This window comes from Hippopotamus amphibius, chromosome X (assembly GCF_030028045.1).
Source record: "Hippopotamus amphibius kiboko isolate mHipAmp2 chromosome X, mHipAmp2.hap2, whole genome shotgun sequence".
Lineage (NCBI taxonomy): Eukaryota > Metazoa > Chordata > Mammalia > Artiodactyla > Hippopotamidae > Hippopotamus > Hippopotamus amphibius.
In genome coordinates this window covers 90832445-90852043 of record NC_080203.1, presented here as the reverse complement: position 1 = coordinate 90852043, position 19599 = coordinate 90832445, and the positions used below count along the sequence as shown (strand labels likewise).

At 51.5% G+C, this 19599-nt stretch overlaps 1 protein-coding gene across 8 annotated transcripts in view; it reads right to left on the bottom strand.

The window, feature by feature from the left end:
- The window catches only part of IQSEC2 (IQ motif and Sec7 domain ArfGEF 2), a 76209-nt gene that overhangs the window by 10040 nt on the left and 46570 nt on the right, over nucleotides 1-19599 (bottom strand). For all 8 annotated transcript variants that reach the window (XM_057718423.1, XM_057718424.1, XM_057718430.1 and 5 more), the window contains 6 exons: nucleotides 9211-9472; nucleotides 7829-8230; nucleotides 4445-5340; nucleotides 2926-3087; nucleotides 2347-2469; nucleotides 1195-1361 (listed from right to left, as the gene is read on the bottom strand). In XM_057718423.1, the coding sequence (XP_057574406.1) occupies nucleotides 1195-1361; nucleotides 2347-2469; nucleotides 2926-3087; nucleotides 4445-5340; nucleotides 7829-8230; nucleotides 9211-9472 (2012 nt within the window). The remainder of the gene's footprint in view (nucleotides 1-1194; nucleotides 1362-2346; nucleotides 2470-2925; nucleotides 3088-4444; nucleotides 5341-7828; nucleotides 8231-9210; nucleotides 9473-19599) is intronic.

Here is a 19599-nt window from a genome sequence, read left to right as displayed (position 1 = left end):
TTCTGATTGTCTGCTGAGCAAAACCCACTCACTCTTCTCTCTAAACCTTCTGCTAAAGAAAATGTTTTCTCCTTTGGAAATGCCACGCCTCCTCCTTGGACACCAGGTGCTAAAGGAACAGCCTTCATCACACCACCTTTTTACCTCAGCTGCCAGAGAGCTCAGAGCCCAATCGTGCAAACCCCGACAGTCAGCAAATTTGTCTTGTCTGTTTGTTTTTCCTCAATTATACTTCCCTCTTTCGTTTCTGTTTAAATAATCCTAACATCTGTGCCATTTTTAGTAGGCTGCTCTTTGGTGAGAGGAAGGGCTTGACATCAATACAGTAAACGAGAAAAAAGGTCAAGGTGACACCTTTCATCTGGTACTCAAGGCCCCCGGATACGGGTTCCAATTGACCTTACCAACTGGATTGTCCACCCCCTCTTGATTGTTCTCTAAACAACTTTATGTTTATCTACCTCTGTGCCTTTGTTATTCTTACTGCTAGGTAAGCCTCCTTTATCACTGTTCCATCACACTATCTGTGCCTTCAAGAACCACCTTAAAATGAAAATACTGCTTCCTCTAGGAAGCATGTTGGAGGTGTGCTCTCTCTCCCCTGAGCTCTGACTGTACTTTTGGCCTGTCTGACATCACAGTTCACTTCCTGTCTTGTGCTGGGTACCTGGTACTACAAGTCAGTCTCTCCTACAAACTGGGAGCCATCTTAGGGCAGGGACTGTGGCAGATGTCCTTTCACAGTCCTTAGCACACACCACAGGGACTGGCACACATGAGGCACTCAGTGTCAACTGCCTCACTGGCTGGTTGGTGGAGTGAATAAATGAATGCAATAGTGGAGGAAAGGGTACCTAAAATAAACAAGTCTTTCTGGGCATAAATAAACAAGGGAGGGAAAGAGGGAGTGATGACTGAACAGACACGTGAGTGAATTAGTGTAAGTTCCTTAAGAGCCAGGGCTTTTACTGCCTGTTCAGTCAATATTCAGTGTGGGAATGAATGGATGGCCAAATGACTATTTGAGTGAATTAACAAGTAAATGCTCTGGGAACATCCAGCCTTGGCAGAAAGTGAGGTTAATTTCCAGGGAGTAGATGCCATCTCCCTCTTCCTTCGCCACCCCTGCCACCCGGCCCACTTTCCCTTCCCAGGTGAAAGACAGGAAAAGCTGATGGGGAGGTCTGGGGTCACCTCTCAGGTTCTTGATGAAGTCATCTAGTTTCATCTTGCGTTCAGCCTTGACGCTGGGACTGTACATGTCAGTATTGAGGAGGATGATGGCAAAAGCAAGGATGAAAATGGTGTCTGGATTCCGGAACTGGCGCACGAGGGCTGGGTTACACACACAGTACCGCTGGCTGCAGGGCAGGAGGGGTCAGGACCAGGGTCAGGCACCAGTAATCTCCACCTACCCACCATCCTCCCATTTGGCACCACCAACTTCCTCTTCTAAGACATAGTCCCAAACCCTTTGGGTCTCGCCTCTTTCTTCAGAGTTTCCTCAAGACTAGCACATAAAAATCACAACCACTACCTTTCATGAAGCTTTGCCAGGGGATTTATGTATATTATCTCATGTAATCCTATCACAGTCCTGCAAGGTAGCTAGTAGCAGCCCCATTTTACAGATGAAGTGACTGAGGCCCAAAGTGGTAAGGTAACTTGCCCAAGGTAACAGAGTTGATAAACGGTGAAACCAGGATGAAAATGCAGATCTGACGACAAAGCATATCCTTCTCCCATACTGGGAAACAAGTTCTTAGTAACTCTTCTGTTTTTCCTCTAAATACCTCAAAGTGGTGGAGCCAGGATTTATACCCAGGTCTGATGCCTGATCCCCGAAGCATTCACAGAGAAAGATAATAGTTAAAGGCATGGGTCATGGAGTCAGACACACGAGTTCAAATCTTGGTTCCACTGCTTATTCATCCTATGGCTCTGGGCAAGTTACTTAGCCTCTCTAAACTTCCGATTTCTCATCTGCAAAATGGGAATAATAAGAGAAGCATCTACCTCACCAGGCTGTTGTGAGTATTCACTGAAATAATCATGTAAAGTGTCCAGCTCAGTACCCAATACCTGGCGAGTATGGTATCAGCTCAATGAACATGAGCTGCTGTTGCTGATGCCGTCGTCACTTATTGGATGCCCACGTCCCAGATGCTGAGCTGGATACTTTAGGCATATTACCTCTGATCCTCACAACTGCCTTGCAAGATAGGATTTATAATTTCCATTTTCTGGTTAAGAAAGTATGAGGCTCAGAGAAGAGACTTGTAGACACATCCTACACTGCCCCCCAAAGTAGGGAAGGGCAGCTTCAGGAGTGGGAAGTGGGCACACCTGAAGGCTTCAATGAGTCGTTCCACTTTCTGGGCTTCACCCTGAACCCGGATATGCGATTGGAACTTCCGGAGTGCGTCATCCAGATCCATGGAGGAGAAGTCCATCTCATCCACCACACAGCTGAGGAGCAGAGAAGGGGGTGTGGCACTCTCAATTCCCCTGCAGAAAGCCTCTGACCCACCCTGACCTGCTCCAATGAATCAACACCCCCAAACTGATAGACTTCCAAAATCTGGACCTGTGGTCGAAGCAAGTACTTATGAGGACAGAACGTTTGAAATGGAATCCATCCCAGAGAATCCGGGCCAGACACATGGTTACTAAGGGTCTGTTCCATCAACCCACTCATATCAGCGATGGGAAAACCGAGGCTCAAGCAGGCAGAAGGATATGCATGCCTTCCCCGGGGCCACCCAGAAGACTTTAGGACTAGAGCCAAGAGAGATCAGATCTCTTTGGGGCAGAGGGGTATGGGAGCAGGAAGCTCTATTCATCCTGTTTTGCAAAGTTTATCTCCCTTCTGCCCTCCTTTTCCAGGAACCCCTGGTCCAGTCTGCCCCAGCCTGGGGTCCTCACTCCAACACGTCTCTGTTGAACTGCTTCTGCCGGTTCCCTAGGAATTCCCCTATCATCTGCCGGCTCAGGCCTTTCCGTTCCAGGATGAAGTGAGCCACTCCCACCGGCGTGTCTGACAGGAAGCCCCGCTCGATCAGATACTGGATACCCTTCTCTGGCTTCCTGAAGAAAGAGGGGAGGTAGATGAGATGACTGTCCTCCTGGAACTCTGCCCTCTGTCCCATTTCTTGAACTAATTTTGAGCCCAACCATGGCCTCAGAGAACCAAGGAAGTCGAATATATAACTTGGTCCACTCCCTTCATGGTACAGATGAGAAAACTGAGGCCCAAGGAGAAGAAGCCACTTTCCCACTTCACAGAGCTTCAAAATTCTAAGGTATCCTCAACCCAACTTCCTCCTTCACTGGAGCCACACTACAACTGAAAGAAAATTAAGATCTAATGAGAGCCTGCTCTGTGCCAGGAGCTTAGATATTCCCCACAGGCACCGAAGAGTCCTGGGAGAGGGCCTGAGCTCCAGGCTAAGTTCTCTCCAAGTCACAGACCCTCAGGGTAGGAAAGAAGTGAAGAGATTACTCTGTCCGCATCCCACATCCCACTCAGACAAGTATCACCCAGCCTCTGTGAGTGTTTCTATAGATAAGCTGCTCCTCCTTTCCACTAGGCCATATCTGTGTCTGAGCTATCCCATACTCAAAACCCCAGAGCCTTAGGGCCCTACAAGGCTAGAATTTGGAAGACTTTGGTGCCACAGGAGTCTCAGATCCATCACTTACCATGCATGGCTCAGGACAAATCCCTTTACTTTTCCAAGCCTCAGTTCCTTCTCTATAAAATAGGGACACGACTACCCACCTTGCTGAGTTATCGTGAGAACTAAATATAGATGGCCATGTCTATTAGGCTATAAAGATGTAAGGCATTTGTTTTCTAATTATTTTCTAATCAAATGTCACACTTCCATTCCACTGCTAAGCACCTGGCACAAGACCAGTTACCTAGAAACAGCTCAGTCTTGGTCACTGACTAGTCCAGCACAGCACCCTGCCCCCAACACCTCAAATATCCACACCCTGCTAGTTAATAGATAGAAACACTGAAGCCCAAGGAAGGGACACACCTTGCCCAGGGCTCCCCAGTGAGTCTGGCCCAAGTCTCCTGTTTCTGACAGCAGGGTTCTTCATATGCCACATTGCCTCCCTACCAAAAAGGGAAGGTAGGCGACCCAAGGTTCAGAATCCATCTTACAGACAGAGAACTAGGACCCAGAGAGGGAAGCATCTCACCCAAGATGACACAGCCAGTCAGAAGCAGAACTAGGACCAGAACTGCCTTTCATGGGTGTGGGGGCAGCTTTCTACTCTTGTCACCCTGTTGCCAATTCTTTTCCCTGAACAGCTGGAGAGAAACACCATCCACAAAATGAGAGGATGGAGGCAGCAGGATCACTGCCTCCAGGGATCAAAATGCCCGCAGCAGGGTAGGAAGGGCCAAAGAGGCAGGAACGGGAGCACATACTTATTGAAGAGGTTGAGGCCGATTCGGTAGTGCCGCCTCTGCACCACGTCGTTGTTGAAGGCTGGTGAGTCCCAGCTGTGCCGGGTCTCCCGCTGGTAAGTCTGCTTGCACAGGCCGGTGGCTGGAGGCTCCCTCAGGCTGTCCCGCGAAGAGGAGCCAGAGCTGCAGTTGATGGTCTCGTTGGAATTGCTGGAGCTCTCAAGGCTCTCGTTATCTCCACCATCAGAGTTCTCGCCTGCTGCCTCGCACTTCCCCAACCTCCGACCCCCAGCCACACCACTGGGCCCAGTGCCACTGTTGGGGGCTGGTGGCAGGGGCCCTGGCGGGGCTGGGGCTGGGCCCTCTGGGGCTGGGTAGTGGCGGTGTGGGATCGGGGCCCTGCCTGGTGGCCCCTTGTGCTTCAGGGTCCCATGGGGGCTGCAGCCATCAGCCTCATACACGAGCTGACGGTGGACAGAGCCGCGATCTGAGCGGTCACTCAGGTCCACGGAGCTGTCACTAGGAGGCTCAATGGTAAGCAGGGGAAGGTGGGCAGCCCGCAGCCGGAAATCCCGGCATTCCAAGCACCCAGGACCCCTGCGAGCGCCTTCCTCACGGCTACCATCTTCCCGGGTCCCTGGCGGCACTGGTGGAGGAACTGGCGGGAGAGGGGCTGGCGCCCAGAACTCAGGCCGGCCCTGGGGTGGGGGCTCTGTGCTGGGCAGTCGCTCAGGGGATGGTGGGGGAACTGGGTCATCCAAGTAGAGGGGAAGGTCACTGAAGGACGTGGCTGAGCTGTCCTCTTGCTGTTCCTTCGATTCTCGCTTCTCCAGTTGGGCTGATCCTGGCTCCTCAGACATGGGCCCGGATGGGTGGCAGTTCAAGGCCTCGTCAATGGATTCAGCCAGAGACTTTACCTGTGTGGGAAAAAGGGGGAGGAGGGAAAGAGAGAAAAAGGAAGGAAAGATGAAGGATGGTGGAAGGGTGAGAATGAGGGAGGGAGGGAGGGAAAGAAAAGGGGGAATCTTTCTGGTGGGGCAGCCAAGAAAAGGCCTTCCCCTCCCCCACCTCCACAGATTCTCTGCAGGTTACAAAATAACTCCCAGGGAGCCATTGTGAGCTCATAGGACCTGGAACTAATGCCCACAAGTTCCCTTCTCAGCTATCCCAATACCTCCTTTATATCCATGTAGACCCAAGCCAAATGCCACCTCCTCTCTGATCGAAGCCACATTCTTGCCTCTGTCTTCCCTTAGGGTAAACCAAAATCCCAGCTGCCTCTGCCTCCCAGAGCCCTGTTTGGTTCTCTCTTAGGAAATCCATAATATTTAGCCTTGAGAATCTGGACCACAGCTGGTAACTCTACCTCACTAAGGTTTCTAGCCTCCAAACTGGCCCCTAATGATCCCTGCCTCCTGGTATTCACACCCTCATGTACCGTAGTGTCCCAGGGTTGGTCTGTGGGACTGACAGCATCCGGCAGAAGTGATGGGATGTCACTTCTGAGATTAGGTTATGAAAGACTGCAGCTTCCATCCTGAGCACTCTCACTCACTTGTGCTCCCTCTCTCAGACCCCTCGCCCTAGGGGAACCACACAGTGAGCAGTCCTATAGAGAGGTCCACGCGGTACGACCCTGAATCCTCCTGCCAACAGCCAAATGAGTAAGCTTGGAAGCAGATCCGTCAGCCCCAGTCAAGTCTTCAGAGACTACAGTCCTGCCCTACAGCTTGATCATAGCCTTATGAGAGACCCTGAGCCAGAATCACCAGTCAAACTATGAGATTCCTGGCCCTCAGAAACTGTATGGGATAATAACTGTTTGTTGTTTAAGCTCAGTCTTTACATTCAGTTTTAAGCTACTAAATTTTGGGGTCATTTGTTATGCAGCAATAGATAATGAATACACTTCCCCATTAGATTTGAATAGCACTGAGATGTGGGCCCCAGCCTGGTTCCTCGATCTCCCCACCAGACTGTGAGCCCAGTGCTCCATTAACCCCTTGAGGGATAGGTCCAGGCTGGGTTTCTCTCTAGCTCAGCTCAACACATTGCTTGACACAAAAGAGATGTTCAATTAAATGTGTTGTATGAATGAATAAATGACTGATTTAGATCTTCCCTTTAATACTTCTTTCCTTCCCTCTACCCACCTCTTCCCCACTCCCCCACCACCCACACCCCTCACTAACTCCAGGGAAGCATGCCCAGGCTTACGGCAGGGCCAGATCACAGAGGTTAGAGCAGAATGATTTCTTCTCTTATAAACTTTCATTCATTCATTCATTCATTCAACAATTTCTGCCAAATACCTCTTTGGTTTTAGGAGGAAATGAACATGTACTTAGCATCTACCATGTACTAGGTGCTTTCAGATGTATTACCTAGCTGAACTGAACCTCCCAAACAGCTCTAAAAAGAAGGTTTTACCTCCATTTTATTGATCACGTTTCAGTGGGGTTAAACAGTTTGCTCATGGTCACACAGCTGTGAAATAGCAGAACTGGGATTTGCACCTGATCAGCTATGCTGACACACCCCAAGCCTAGAATGATCTCCCACCACTATCACTGTCGGTTACATTCCCACCCTTCCCTGCTTCTGCTGATGCAACGCCTATGCAAGCAACACCCTCCCGACTCTCTCTAACTTGCTAACTCTTAACTGTCTGCTAAGGCCCAGCTCCAGTGATGTTTTCTCAAAAGAAGTCTGCGCTAGTCCTCCCAGAAGAGTTTCCTCTCCCTCCTCTGGGTTCCCACAGTACTATATGTGATCCCTTCTCACGGCTCTGAGCACATTCTTTCAGGAGACAGTCCTGTGTGCATATGTCTGGTATTTCCTACTGGCTTGGGGAGATCCTTGAGAAAAAGAACCCTGGTCAGTTCATCTGTCTCCCACACGGTGCCCAGCACAGAGCCTGGTCCTTGGTCGTGTGGTATAAGGGAAAGCTTTGGAACCAGACGGAGCTGAGTTCCAATTCAGTTTGGAAAAGTCACTTCACCTCTCAGGGCCGCAGAGCCTCAGTCTCCTCCTCTATAAAACCGGGATAACAACCCCTGTCTCGAGGGTCATTATGAGGCATATACAGCATTTGGTACAGAATAGGAGCTCATCACCTGTTAGTTAGGCCTTTATCTAATAGTGGCTCATGTTCCAAAAAGTGAGAACTTTACTTTTCTTATTTGTTCTAGACATCCAGATTTTTAACTTGCTTGTTTAAATGATATAATTTTTCTCTTGCCAATTCTTTCTCATTATTCTCACAGTCCCTACTCAGATGGTAGCTATTTGTTGTTATCAAAAGCTTGATGGGCAACTTCTTTCAGTTTGAAGTATAGGTAAAAAGTCATTGGAGTAGCCAGAGCACAAGGATGGGGAGGAAAGGCTCTTTTCAGGGATGCTGACCTGTTTGGAGAAGGAGTCCTCAAGCTCTGTGATGTCATTAGAAAACTCTCCAGATGTGGTGACGGAGCTTCCCCCACCATCGATGCCCCCTCCACAGGAGCCTCCATATGGGAGCCCCCGTTCAAGCCGGTGGCTCCGGGCACCAGCCATGGCACCCTCGTCCAGCGAGGCAGGCTTGCCCTCGAAGTACGCGGGGTTCTGTGCCTTCTCGTATTCCTCAAAGGAGAACTGCATCCGCATGTTGGAAAGGATGATGCGGCGGGACATGCGGCTCTCTGAAGCTGAGCTGCGGAGCCGCTCAAAGTTCTTGTTCATGCGGTACTGGCGGAAGGCCGTCTGGATGGTCCTGGCAGCCCTGCGGCTCAGGAAGGAGCCCCCATACTTCCTCTCCAGCATTTCCACCTGGCAGGGGAGGGTGGAGGGAAACAAGGTCAGAAACTCACTACAGCCTCCTCATCTCCTTGGGCCTCAACCACACCACCACCCGAGTGACAGCTAACTGTTTACAGCTGCCTGGATGCACCAGGCTGGGCTCTCAGTGTCATATTCTCACTTTAATCTCAGATAGCACATGTCACACGGGACTGAATTGTGGTTTTCTTTATTTACAAGAAGTAGATGTTCGGTATTTTAAAAAAAGAAGAAAAAAAAAACAAACTAGAGAAGCCAAAAAAGAAAAGAAAGGAAGACATAAATTGAAGGCAAGAAGGAAAGAGAGGAAGAAAGAGAGAGGAAAAGAGGGAGGGAAGGAAGGAAGAAAAAAGGAAAGGAGGAAGGAAGGAAGGAAAATTTAAAGAGAGGAAGAAGGGGGAGGACAGGGGAAGAGGGAGCAAGTGGGGGAAGGAAGGAAGGAAGGAAGGAAGGAAAGTTGGTTCACCTAAAGTCCCAACACCTAGGCATAACCACAATTACATTTTGGGACATATCCTTCTAGTTTTTTTCTTCTGTACATAGTATTTTGTGCCCCCTTTTTAGCTAAACAATATCTTGTGTGATATATGTGATATATTGTAACATACCGTTCTGAAATTGTCAACTTATGTGAGTGCTTCTCCCCTTACACTGAGATTTTTGAGGATTGCGTCCAGGTCTTTCATTTTTACATCTCCAGTGCTCGGCATGGAGTTTACTCAATGTTTGCTGAGTGAATACAAGACTCAGTGGATGGATGGTGAATGCATCAGTGAGGCCCTAGTAGGCTGAAGGGTTCTGGAGCCAATCTCCCGTTCCAGTCTCACTATTCCTCCCTGGACACCACCTTTGAGTGCCACATTCCAATCCCTACCTTGGTCTTCTCATACCCCCACCTCCACTCCCACACCCACTCCCACCCCCACTCCCACTCCCACCCCCACTCCTGGCCAGAGCCATCTCGTCAGCACCTTCTTGTCTTGCAGGTCCGTGGAGAGTTCATAGCTGTCCGACAGGGCCTTGGAGCGCTTTATCTCCTCCTCCTCCTGCTTCCTCAGGGCAACACTGGCTGGCTGGAGGCGAGCCCGCTGAGCCCAGGGAAGGCCTACCCCAGCAGGGGGGCCCCCCATGTGGCTGCTGGTAGGGGGCAGCTGGCTCAGCCGGTAGGGGGGTTGGCTCCCGGGACTATCAACCGCTGTGCTCAGGTCACTGCCTGGGGCATCACCCTCCACACTGTGGGGATGAGATAAGATGAGCCAGGATGTGGAACAGGAGAGAGGCCTGCTGGGCCAGAGAGTGGGTGGACCAGATCCCTTCCCACAACCCCAGCCTCCCCAGCCTCCTCACAGATATAGGGACCCCAATACTTAAAGGCCAGAGGGGAGTCCTACCCCCCAACTTGTCTCCTCACTGCCCTCACAGTCCTATCCTCTCCCCTTCAGTCCTGTGCCCTCACAGCTCCACCCTCAAACACCCTCTCCCCCCTCACAGACCCCATCCCTTCACAGCTCCATCCTTTTAGACACCTTTCCCTCCAGCTGGGTCTTCTCACAGTCTTGTCCCCAGTCCTACTCTACCCAGACAGCCTGGTCCCCTCGTGGCCATGTCCCCTCACAGGCCTTATCCTCCGACCAGTTTCCTCCCACTCCTGTCCCCTCAAGTTTCTTTTTCTAATCATCTCAGCCCCTACAGCTCCGTCCCCAAACGCTCCCTCTCCTGAAGGACCACTTCCCTCATATCTCCACCCCTCTAGACCTCTTCCCCTCACAGCTCTGTGCCCGAGTCGTGCATCCCTCCCAGCCCAATCCCCAGCACCATCCCAGATCGGCCCTGTCCCCAGGCCTGAGGCCCACTCCCACATCCTGCATATCCAGATTCTTCCCTGTTTGCCCAGCCCTGCCCCCTACGGCCCGCCTCTACCCTCAGCAGCCTGGACTCCAGGCCTGGCCAGTTCCCAGGGTTCCCTGGCTGCCAGGACGCAGGCTCAGTGACAGTGGGAGGCACCTCCCATCCAGCATCCTCACAGGTAAAGAGCTGCCCTGCGGGGCAACTTCCTTTTTCTCCTCATGGCCTCCTCTGCTCAGCTGAGGGAGGGGGAAAAGGGTCTCAAGGCCGAAGAGTGGTAGGAGCTGGGCACTGGGTCTTGCCCGCCCTGGTTACCCAGAGCTGTTGTTCTGCCAGACCTGCTCCCACGGTGCCATGGCAACCAGGCTGCCAGGGAACTCAGGTGGCGACAGAGCCCAGGCGCCCTGAGCCAGGCGGGCGGTGAGGAGCCACAGAGACGGGAACACTGGAGGGGGGCTGGGGGGGGGGCGGGACAGGCGGGGTAGGCACAGAGGGTGTTGTGAGGGGAATGGGTGTGGCTGAGGGAATGATCTGGTTTGGGCAGGCACAGGGGGTGAGGGGGCTCTTGGCTGATGAAAGGGTTAAGGGGCCACTCCCCAGCCCCTACTTGGCAGAGGCCAGGGAGCAGAACCAGAACGGGAGCAAGCTGGGGTGGGGGTAGGGGGGTTCCCTACCATTTCAGGAGCTGGAGCTACAAGGGGCCTGCCAGCCTGGCAGAAGAGCACTTTGGGCTGGGGGCTGGGGGCGGTGGGTTACCGTGTTGGCGCTGGTTCTGCCCTGGTGGGGGCTCCCGCCCACTGCTCACCCTCCACCCTCCACCCTCCCAAGTGTTAATCTGCACGCTGTCAGGGCAGAAACAGGCTGAGGGGCTGCCCTGCTCCCCAAATGCTCTCTCCTCCTGGGCTTCTGGGGCCTGTGAAGCTCCCCTTCAGGGGGCAGCCCAGGGCCCCCCAGGCATCTAAGATGCTCCTCTTCTCCCCCTCGGACTGCAAGATCCCGCCCACCAACCTCTCAAACCTCTCCCCTCCCAAGACATGGCTCCCAGTTTTGATCAACTGTCTCCTTTGTTCATGAACCATTCATGGTTCCCACTGCCCACAAAAGATAGCTCAAGTTCCTTATTGCGGCATTTGAGGCTTCTCCAAAATACGGTAGCTAATGTTTAGTAAGGCATTGTTCTTGCTGCTTCACATTTAATAACTTGTTTACTCTTCAGAACAAGCCTATGAGGTAGGTATTATTATTCATCTTCATTTTACACATAAAGAAACTGAGGCCCAGAGAGGTTAGTAACATATCTATGATCACACAGCTATTAATGACAGAGCCAGGATTCAAATCCAGGCAGTCTGACTCCAGAGCTCACACTCTTAAATATTAAACCATACTGCAGGGTTGGCTGCCAGCCCTCCACCCCATCCACTCTTCCCTCTAGCCTGGCCCAAATCTTTGTCCCCCCAGTACTCCTGTCCTTTCCACCTCCCAAACTGCTCATACAGTACTTTCCACCTGGAATGCCATCCTATCATCCTCTGCCATCTGCAATCTGAGAAACCCCACCCCCACCCCCGCAAGTTCCATCAAGATTCAGGTCATACGCCACCACTAAGAAGCCCTCCTGAAGCCCGCCTCCAGCCAGAAATGATTGCTGATCCTGTTCAGGGCTCCCACACACAGCACATGTCTGTCCTTCTTTTTATGGAGCAGGTTAGCTTTGGCAAAGCGTGACAGCTATTTGTGTTCCTGACTCCCAGAATCCTAGCACAGGAAGAGAATTTGGTAATCTCCCCGCTAGCACAGAGCACAGGCCTGGAAGAGAGTAGGTGCTCAATAAAAGCTTCTGGAGGGAGGAAGTCAGTGAATGAGCTCTGGTGGCTATGCTAATAAATCCTCTCACCTGAACTTCGACCTCAGCCTCCAGCCTCCTCTTCCCAATCCTTTCTCCATCCTGTGGCCAGAGAGAGCTTTCCAAAGTAGAAACTGATCGTTTTGCTCCCCCTCTAAAACCCTTCCACAGCTTCTCATAACTCATTCAACAAATGACAACTGAGCCTTTCTACGTGCCAGGCACAGTGCTAGGTGCTGGAAATATAATCGCAAGCAAGATGCATAAGATCTGTTCCCTCAGGGAGGTGACATTCTAGTGGGAGAAGACTATAAATATATACTATCATTTCAGGTAGAGAGAAGTGCTAGGAAGGAAAACACAGCAGGGTGATAAAAGGTGCTCTTTTAGATGTGGTGGTCAGGGAAGGGCTTTTTGAATAAATAGCATATAATCACAGCCCCAGTGGAGGTGAGGGAGTGAGCTGTGTGGCTGTCTGAGGCAAGAGCAGTCCAGACAAAAGGTAGAGCTGGTGCAAAGGCCCTGAGGTAGAACTGTGCCTGGCATGTCTGAGGAACAGCCAGGAGGCTGCTCTGAAGCCATTCACTGTAGCTGAAGTAAAGTGAATGAGGGGAGAGTGATAGGAGATAAGATCAGAGAGGTAATGGGGGCCCAACTGTGAAGGACATTGAGCCCACGATAAAGACTTTGGCTTTTGCTCTGGTTGAGATGAGCAGAGGAGGTACGTGATCTAACTTAGCTTTTCCAGGAATCATCATCCATAGGATAACCTCTAGTTTCCTCACCACAGCCATGGACGGTTCTCCTGACTGGACCTCTGCCTCATATACCCTCTGCCCCTTTACCCCAACCTGGCTACCTCCTGCTTACCCTTCAACATTTAGCTCAGGTGTGCTCTTCCATGCCTGCCTGAGCCCTTCACACAGGATGGCTTACAGGCCCCTCTTCTGTGCTGCCATAGGGCCCTATAGGCATCTCTGTCCCTAGGGCAAGGGCATTAACTGGCTCACTGAAGCCTTACAATTTACTGAGGTAGGCACCATCAGCCCCATTTTATAGATGAGGACACTGAGGCAAGAGGTGATGTAAACTTGCTCAAGGTCAAACAGCTATTAAGTGAGAAAGTCAGGATACAAACCCAGGGCCCAGGCTGTCTTCTCATGACATCTTGTTGCCTCTCCCCACTTCTGGCCCCATGTGCTACCCCTGGCTCTCTACTCTTTGGCAGTTCTCCCCTCGAGAGCTTTCCCTTCTGTTCTGGTTGCAAAGGTAATAGTGGCAGGGAGATCAGGCTGTCAACACAGCCCCCCAAAAAGGACAGAGCTTGAGGGCATCGTACACATTGCTGAAGAAATGGAACCTGGGGACGTGGGCTCCCTTAACTCAGAACCCGCAGAACACTCAGGAACACGCTGATCACATGGAAAAATCTCTCTCCTCCCTCTTACATAGACTCATATTCATTCTCCCTCCCTCCCTCTCTCTCTCTCTCTCTCTCACACACACACACACACACACACACACACACACACACAGAGAACATGCTGTGTAGTAACAAGCTGGGCAGACCTAGGTTCAGGTCCTGACAGCCATTTACCCGCTGTGTGAGCCTGGGTGTATCCCTTTACCTCTATGCACCTCACTTTCTCATCCTCATGGAGCTCAAAATGCAATTCCCTCTTTGAATTCCTGGACTTCAGAAAGGGCTTGGGAGACATACCTCTCCTGGACTCCTCCCAGGCGGGAGCAGGGGCAAAAGAACATTCACATGCACACACACACACACACACACCCGTGCACCCATTTGCGCTGTCTGCTGGGCTACTCTGTGAGGGAAACTGGGGAGCATCCTCTGCAGCGAGGGGAACAAACCACGTTACACAAATAACCACAGTATAAAGCTGAAAGTTCTTAGAGCTGGGGAATGGAGGAAGTGCTAGGGGAGCTCAGGAGAGATTCCTCCTGCTGGGGTGGGGCAGGGGGGCTGAGCAGAATAAAAATAAACTCGCACTTACAGCGCACCTTCCCTATGTCGGGCATTTTCTGCACATTGCACTGCATGGCCCATGTGAAGGAAGAATTAGAATTCCAATTTTGCAGGTGAGGAGAAGGCTCTGAGGGGGAAAGTGATGCCAAAGGTCTCAGGACTAGCAAGTGGCAAAACAAGGATTCAAAGCCCAGAGCCCGCGCCAGTTCCCCTGCTGCCTTGAAGGCTTCCTGGGGCAGTGGAAGGCAGTGGGGGGGAAGCTATTGCATGGGGCCTTGCCTAGAGGAGCTGGTAGAGATGAGGAGTGAGGGAACCTTGTGAGCCAAGGCACTACGATGGGGAGAAGTGGGGCAGATGGACCATAGGGATTTGGGGTGGCCTGCCCATGGTGGGGGCACTGACCCGTTCCAGCTGCTACTGCTAATAGGTCTCTCTCCCTCCTTCCCTTTACTGGCACTGCCCGGAGCCAAGCAGCCAGCAGGGGATGGGATCAGGATGCAGTTGCCATGGAAATGAATGGGGGCTGTTGCTATGGATACCATAAGATGAGGGCAAGAGGAAGCTAGGGATGCTGAGGACTATCCCCATGACAACTTGGGCTGAAGAGGGGTGAGACTGGAAGTGAGAGACAAGAAAACAAGACAAGGAGGTCAGCACACCTAGAAGAGGCCTGGGGTGTTCGGCTCTGGAGGAAGACTGGGCAAGGAGACCAGACCCAGCAGGGGGTGGGGGCAGAGGGGCAGAGGGACTCCGGTCACCTCCCTCTCCCACGACAACTTTTCGGGAAGATGTTTCTGCTGCCCAATCCTAGTGCCACAGAGACTCCAAACCTGAGGCCAGCCCAGCTTGGCACAGGGACTGGCAGGGGAGGAGGAAGCCATCGGAGGGGCTGATTGGGTACCCATCGGGCAAACATAGGCTTGGGAGCACAGAGGTCAGGGTTTGAATCCTGGCTCTGCTTCCTTTGCAGCCCTAAAAATAATAGCTGTCATTTACTGAGGACCTACTTTTAGCTAGGCCCAGCAACTCTGCAAGGTCTGAGTTGTTTCCCTTGAAGGAGATAACACAGATGAGGAAACTGTGGTGAAGAGAGATGAAGTAATGTGCCCAAAGTCTCAGTGCTCAACAGTGGTGGAGCCAGAAGTCAAATCATCGCTCATGTCTGTATCCACCAGCCCAGCACTGAGCAGCCCCTCTGAGGCCAAGTCCTTGCATTCTCCAGCTCCCTGTGCCTTCCCACAGTGGCACACAGAGGGCCAGATGCTGAGTAAATATTTGTAGAGTGTGTGAGTGGGGAAGCAACCCAGGAGGAAGCAGGAAAGCCTGAGGTTAGATGGAAGAAGTGTCTGACTTTGACAGCAATGACTCACTGGTTTGGCTGGCCAAGGGTAGAAGATCCACAGAACCGGGATGGACTTTTTGAACCATCTAATTCCACAGATCCAAATTAAGGCTCAAAAAGTCAAAGTGACTTGCTTCTTAAGGTCACACAGGATGAGAACCCCAATCCCCCATCTTCCAGGCCAGTGTCCCATTTGTAGCTTTTTAGCCGAATCTGTCCGGTTCCCACACCCACCCCCGGCACCTTTAAGCTCCTAGATGTTGGTGGCAGCAGGCTCCTTGTACTTTCTAGGCTATGGCGAGCTGACCCACAGCGCCACGCCTTTACCCAGGCTCTTACTTTCTTCTGCCCAGGATGTCTTCCCTCTTTCCTCCACCCACAGCCTTCATTGGTCTGGCTGAGCTCACCTGCACCTTGTGGCACCCTGAGCAGGCCAGGTCTCCTGGGAAGTTGATTCTGACTCACTCCCACCCCTCACAGAACCTGACAGGGTCAGCTACCCCCCTCTATGTTTTGTGCACACTCATGTCACTGGCTGTCCTTATCACCGCTAACTTGAGATTCTCTCTTGAAGTGTCCATTCCCTACATGGCTCCCGTTTCCCATGGGCAGTGGCCTGGTATGATTCACCTCTGTGGACACCCCCCCCCATGCCCAGAAGCCACCTTAGTCCCCTAAGACCACAGGTGGCAGTCATGTGTGTCTGTGTGACCATCCTGCCTGACAACTGTCACCCTAAAAGTCACAGCCCCACATGCTCAAAAGCCACTGACACACATTCTTGTGATTATCTCCACCGGGGCACACGCAGAGAGACTGCCATGCCCAGCCTCACACAATCACATCCCCTCAGCTACACAACAGTGCACAGTCTCTCACTCCTCTCACCTGCCGGCCTCACACACACCTGTGCACAGGCTGACACGTTTCCCTCACAACTGACAGAAACCTTCCCCTTTTCCATAGGATAGGCCCTCAGCCAATTCAGTTGCCTATGCAGGAGTCTACACCCCCATGGCTCCCACAATGGCCATCTGACCTTCAGTTGAGCCCCTGTACCCCTTAACTTCCTTCTATCTCCAATCAAATGAAGGGTAGAATGGTCTCCTCCTCCACAGCCACAGGTCACCTAGACTCATACGCCCACTGTAAACAAAGCAATCTATGTACCATTCCCCAACACAGCCCTGGAGCTTTCCACCAGTTTTTGGGCCATGCTGTCTCTGACTCCTTAATGCCTCCTCACCTCTCAAACCATCTATTCAAACCCTTCCCAGCCTTCCACCCTTGCCCCTCTTCCTCCAGCAGTCCTTGGATGCCACCACTCCCAGCCCATCTTGACATCTCCCTCCTCTTTGGGTCAGGAACATATTTTGCTCATTACTGAAGCCACATCTGCTCAATCACTTCTGCCCTTCACACCCTGCCTATTTTCCCAAAGGAATTCTCATCTCCCCTGGGAGATGGAGAACTTATGGAGAATACAGTCCATCTTACTTCTGGTCCCTCACGGTATTTAGCTTGAAGCCTTGCACACAGTAGGTGTTTGAGCAATGCCTTCTGGAAGAGTAAATAAAGGAGAGAGGAAGAGAGAGGGAGGGAAGAAGGGAGGAGAGAAATAAATGAGAATTTGAATGAGTGTATGAGTAGCTGAGCTGAGTGCCTAAGTGAGTTAAGCAATGAGTGAAGCGTGAGGCGAGCCTCTAGAAAACTATTGGAGCATACGATGGGGATGCTGAAGGGAGGGGGGAAATAAAGGAGAGGAGGGACTCTCACCTGGGCCTCAAAACAAGAGCCACCAATCACTGCACACTTACCAACTGTGCACTAGACCCTATGCTGAGGTCCTTGTGTTTTTTTCTTGCTAATCTTCATGACAACACAGAGGGGTAGATCTATTCTCACTGTACTTGGGAGGAAAATGAAGCTCAAGGAGAAGAAAATATTTGTTCAAAGTTATACAGAGTGTAAGTGGCAGAACCATAAGGTAAACTCAGATTTGTCTAATGCAAAAAAAAAAAAAAAAAAGGCTCAGAAAGGGAAAGGAGGGGTACGAGCCCACTTGGCAGTCTCCTGGCTTTGCTCCTAACATAGACTCTTCATGGAAGGTGTGTATTCTACAGCCCATAGAGGACACCTTCCATCTTCCTGACAACAGCCTCTGGGGATTGCTAAAACTAGCTTCTGGCAGGTGCAGGAAATATTTAGGGTCATTGCATCTGGGGGCAGTGGCTTTCCCTCAGACTCAGAGATCCCTAAAGCTATAGAATCAGAACCTTGAAAGTATAGAATCAAGAACATCACAGAATGTCAAAATCACACCATCAGAATTTTTTTAAATGGTAGAATCATGAAATCTTAAAACCACAGTATTGTAGAATCCGCAAATCACAGCATCATAGAAATAGAAACCACAGAAGTGGATGGACTGTGTCAATGAATTATCCACTCTTAAAGTCATGTAATCATAGTTTCTTAAAATTGTACCGTCTCAGATTCACAGAATGTCACAGCTGGAGGAGCCCTTGCAGATCCTCTGGTTCAACCTCCTTCCTCCTTTTACACAGGAAAACTGGGTAGTAGGGAGGCCAAGCAACGTGTCCAAGTTGGCCAGCTCGTGCCACCTCAGGCTGAAGAAGGCTCTAGGCTTGCCCATGCTGAGAGCGCCACACCATTCATTCATTTATTGAGTACCTTCCGGGCATTGACAATACCAGGAATCAAACCCTACTCTCTCTCCCAGCCCCTGTTCCCAGCCCTGGATAGGAAAGAAAGTAAGGCCCTGGTGGGTATGGGCAGAGGGAAGTGGGGTGGGGTGGAACATACATCAGACAGAGAGAAGAGATCAGCTTTTATTGATGGAAATTCTTTTGTACACAGCGACACGCACTCTGAAAGGCCTTTTCCTCCTGATCATATTTACAGAACACTATGGGAGTGGCAGGGGGCACGGGACAAGGCCTTCAAGCAGTAGAAGAGATGGCAGCAATGGCCACAGCGAGGGAATGAGCAGGCTGGGTCCCGACCCCGTCTGGTCCTCTAAGCCCTAGGCACCCTGCATCTCTGTTTGTGCTCACAGAGGACAGAGGTAGGTCCTTGGGATGTCATTTGGAGACCTCTCCAGGAGTGGCAGGCTCCAGGGTGCCTGGGAAGTGGGGTGTGGGTACGGGAGGGTCCAGGTTTCAAGCTCCAAGTTCCAAGCTCTGCTGCTCCCACATTTTAGTCAGACCTAGGGCTCCAGGCTTTATAATTCGGGGGCTGGAGTCCATGGGAGACAGCAGTGGGGGTGGGAATTCCGAGAAGGGGGTGGGTGAGGACGGGGCATGATGCTTGCCCATCTGGTTCCTGAAGCAGGGACAGGGTCCCATGGGGGGTCGCGGAGGCAGGGGGCGGGGGGCTGGTTAAGGCTTTTGCTTCTGCATAGAAAATGACCCTTGTCCTCTCAGTTACCGAGAGGAGGGACTACTGCACTCGGAGGCCGGACAGCAGAACTGATGAGCGTCTTCCTCTTCCTCTTCCTCAGTCTCCTCCTCCTCCTCCTCTTCCCTGGGGCCAGGAAGGGCAGGGTAGAGGCCACAGGCGGCGGGTGACAGAGAGAGGCAGAGGCATTAGTTTGCAGAGCAGGGGAGATATAAGAAGGGCTGGAACCAGGGAGGTGGGGGTTGGAATGGGGAGGCCAGTGTGACCAATGGGGCCACACCCATCTCAGTCTCCAAGGAGTCTGTTGCTGGTCCCCCCACCGGAATGGCCCTCCCCCACACTCAGGCTGGGCTCAGGCTTAAGGTTACACCCAGAGTATGTAAACTCCCTTTCTGACCTGACAAGTGCCCAACCTTCATTTTAATATAAACAGCAGCAACCAGCTCTGTGCATCATCTCGTTTAATCCCTGCAACAACTGCAACATTTTAAAGATGAGGAAATTGAAGCTCAGAGAGGTTAGATACCTGCCCAAGGTCACATAGCTGGGTGAGCGCGTAGAGTAGGATTTAAACCTGAAAGTTGTTAGAGTTCCAAGTCTCAGACTCTTCCCAGCAGGTCCTTTGGGTGAACTTGGTACTATCTCTAGAAATCCACCTTGCCCTTGAAGGACAAAGATTTGTATTTCCTGAAGGCTTTAGGGTTGGGAATATAGGAGATGCTTAGAAATGGAGCATGGAAAGTCCACAGCTTTGGAAGCAGACAGACCTGGGTTCCAAGGCCAGCTCTGCAAGTGCTTCTAGGCTGTGGCCCCAGGCATGTTAATTCCCCTCTTGGAGACTTGGTTTCCTCATCTGTAAAAATGGGGCCTATGATGCCAACCCCACAGGAGTGTTGAAAGGACTGGAATACATGTCAAGT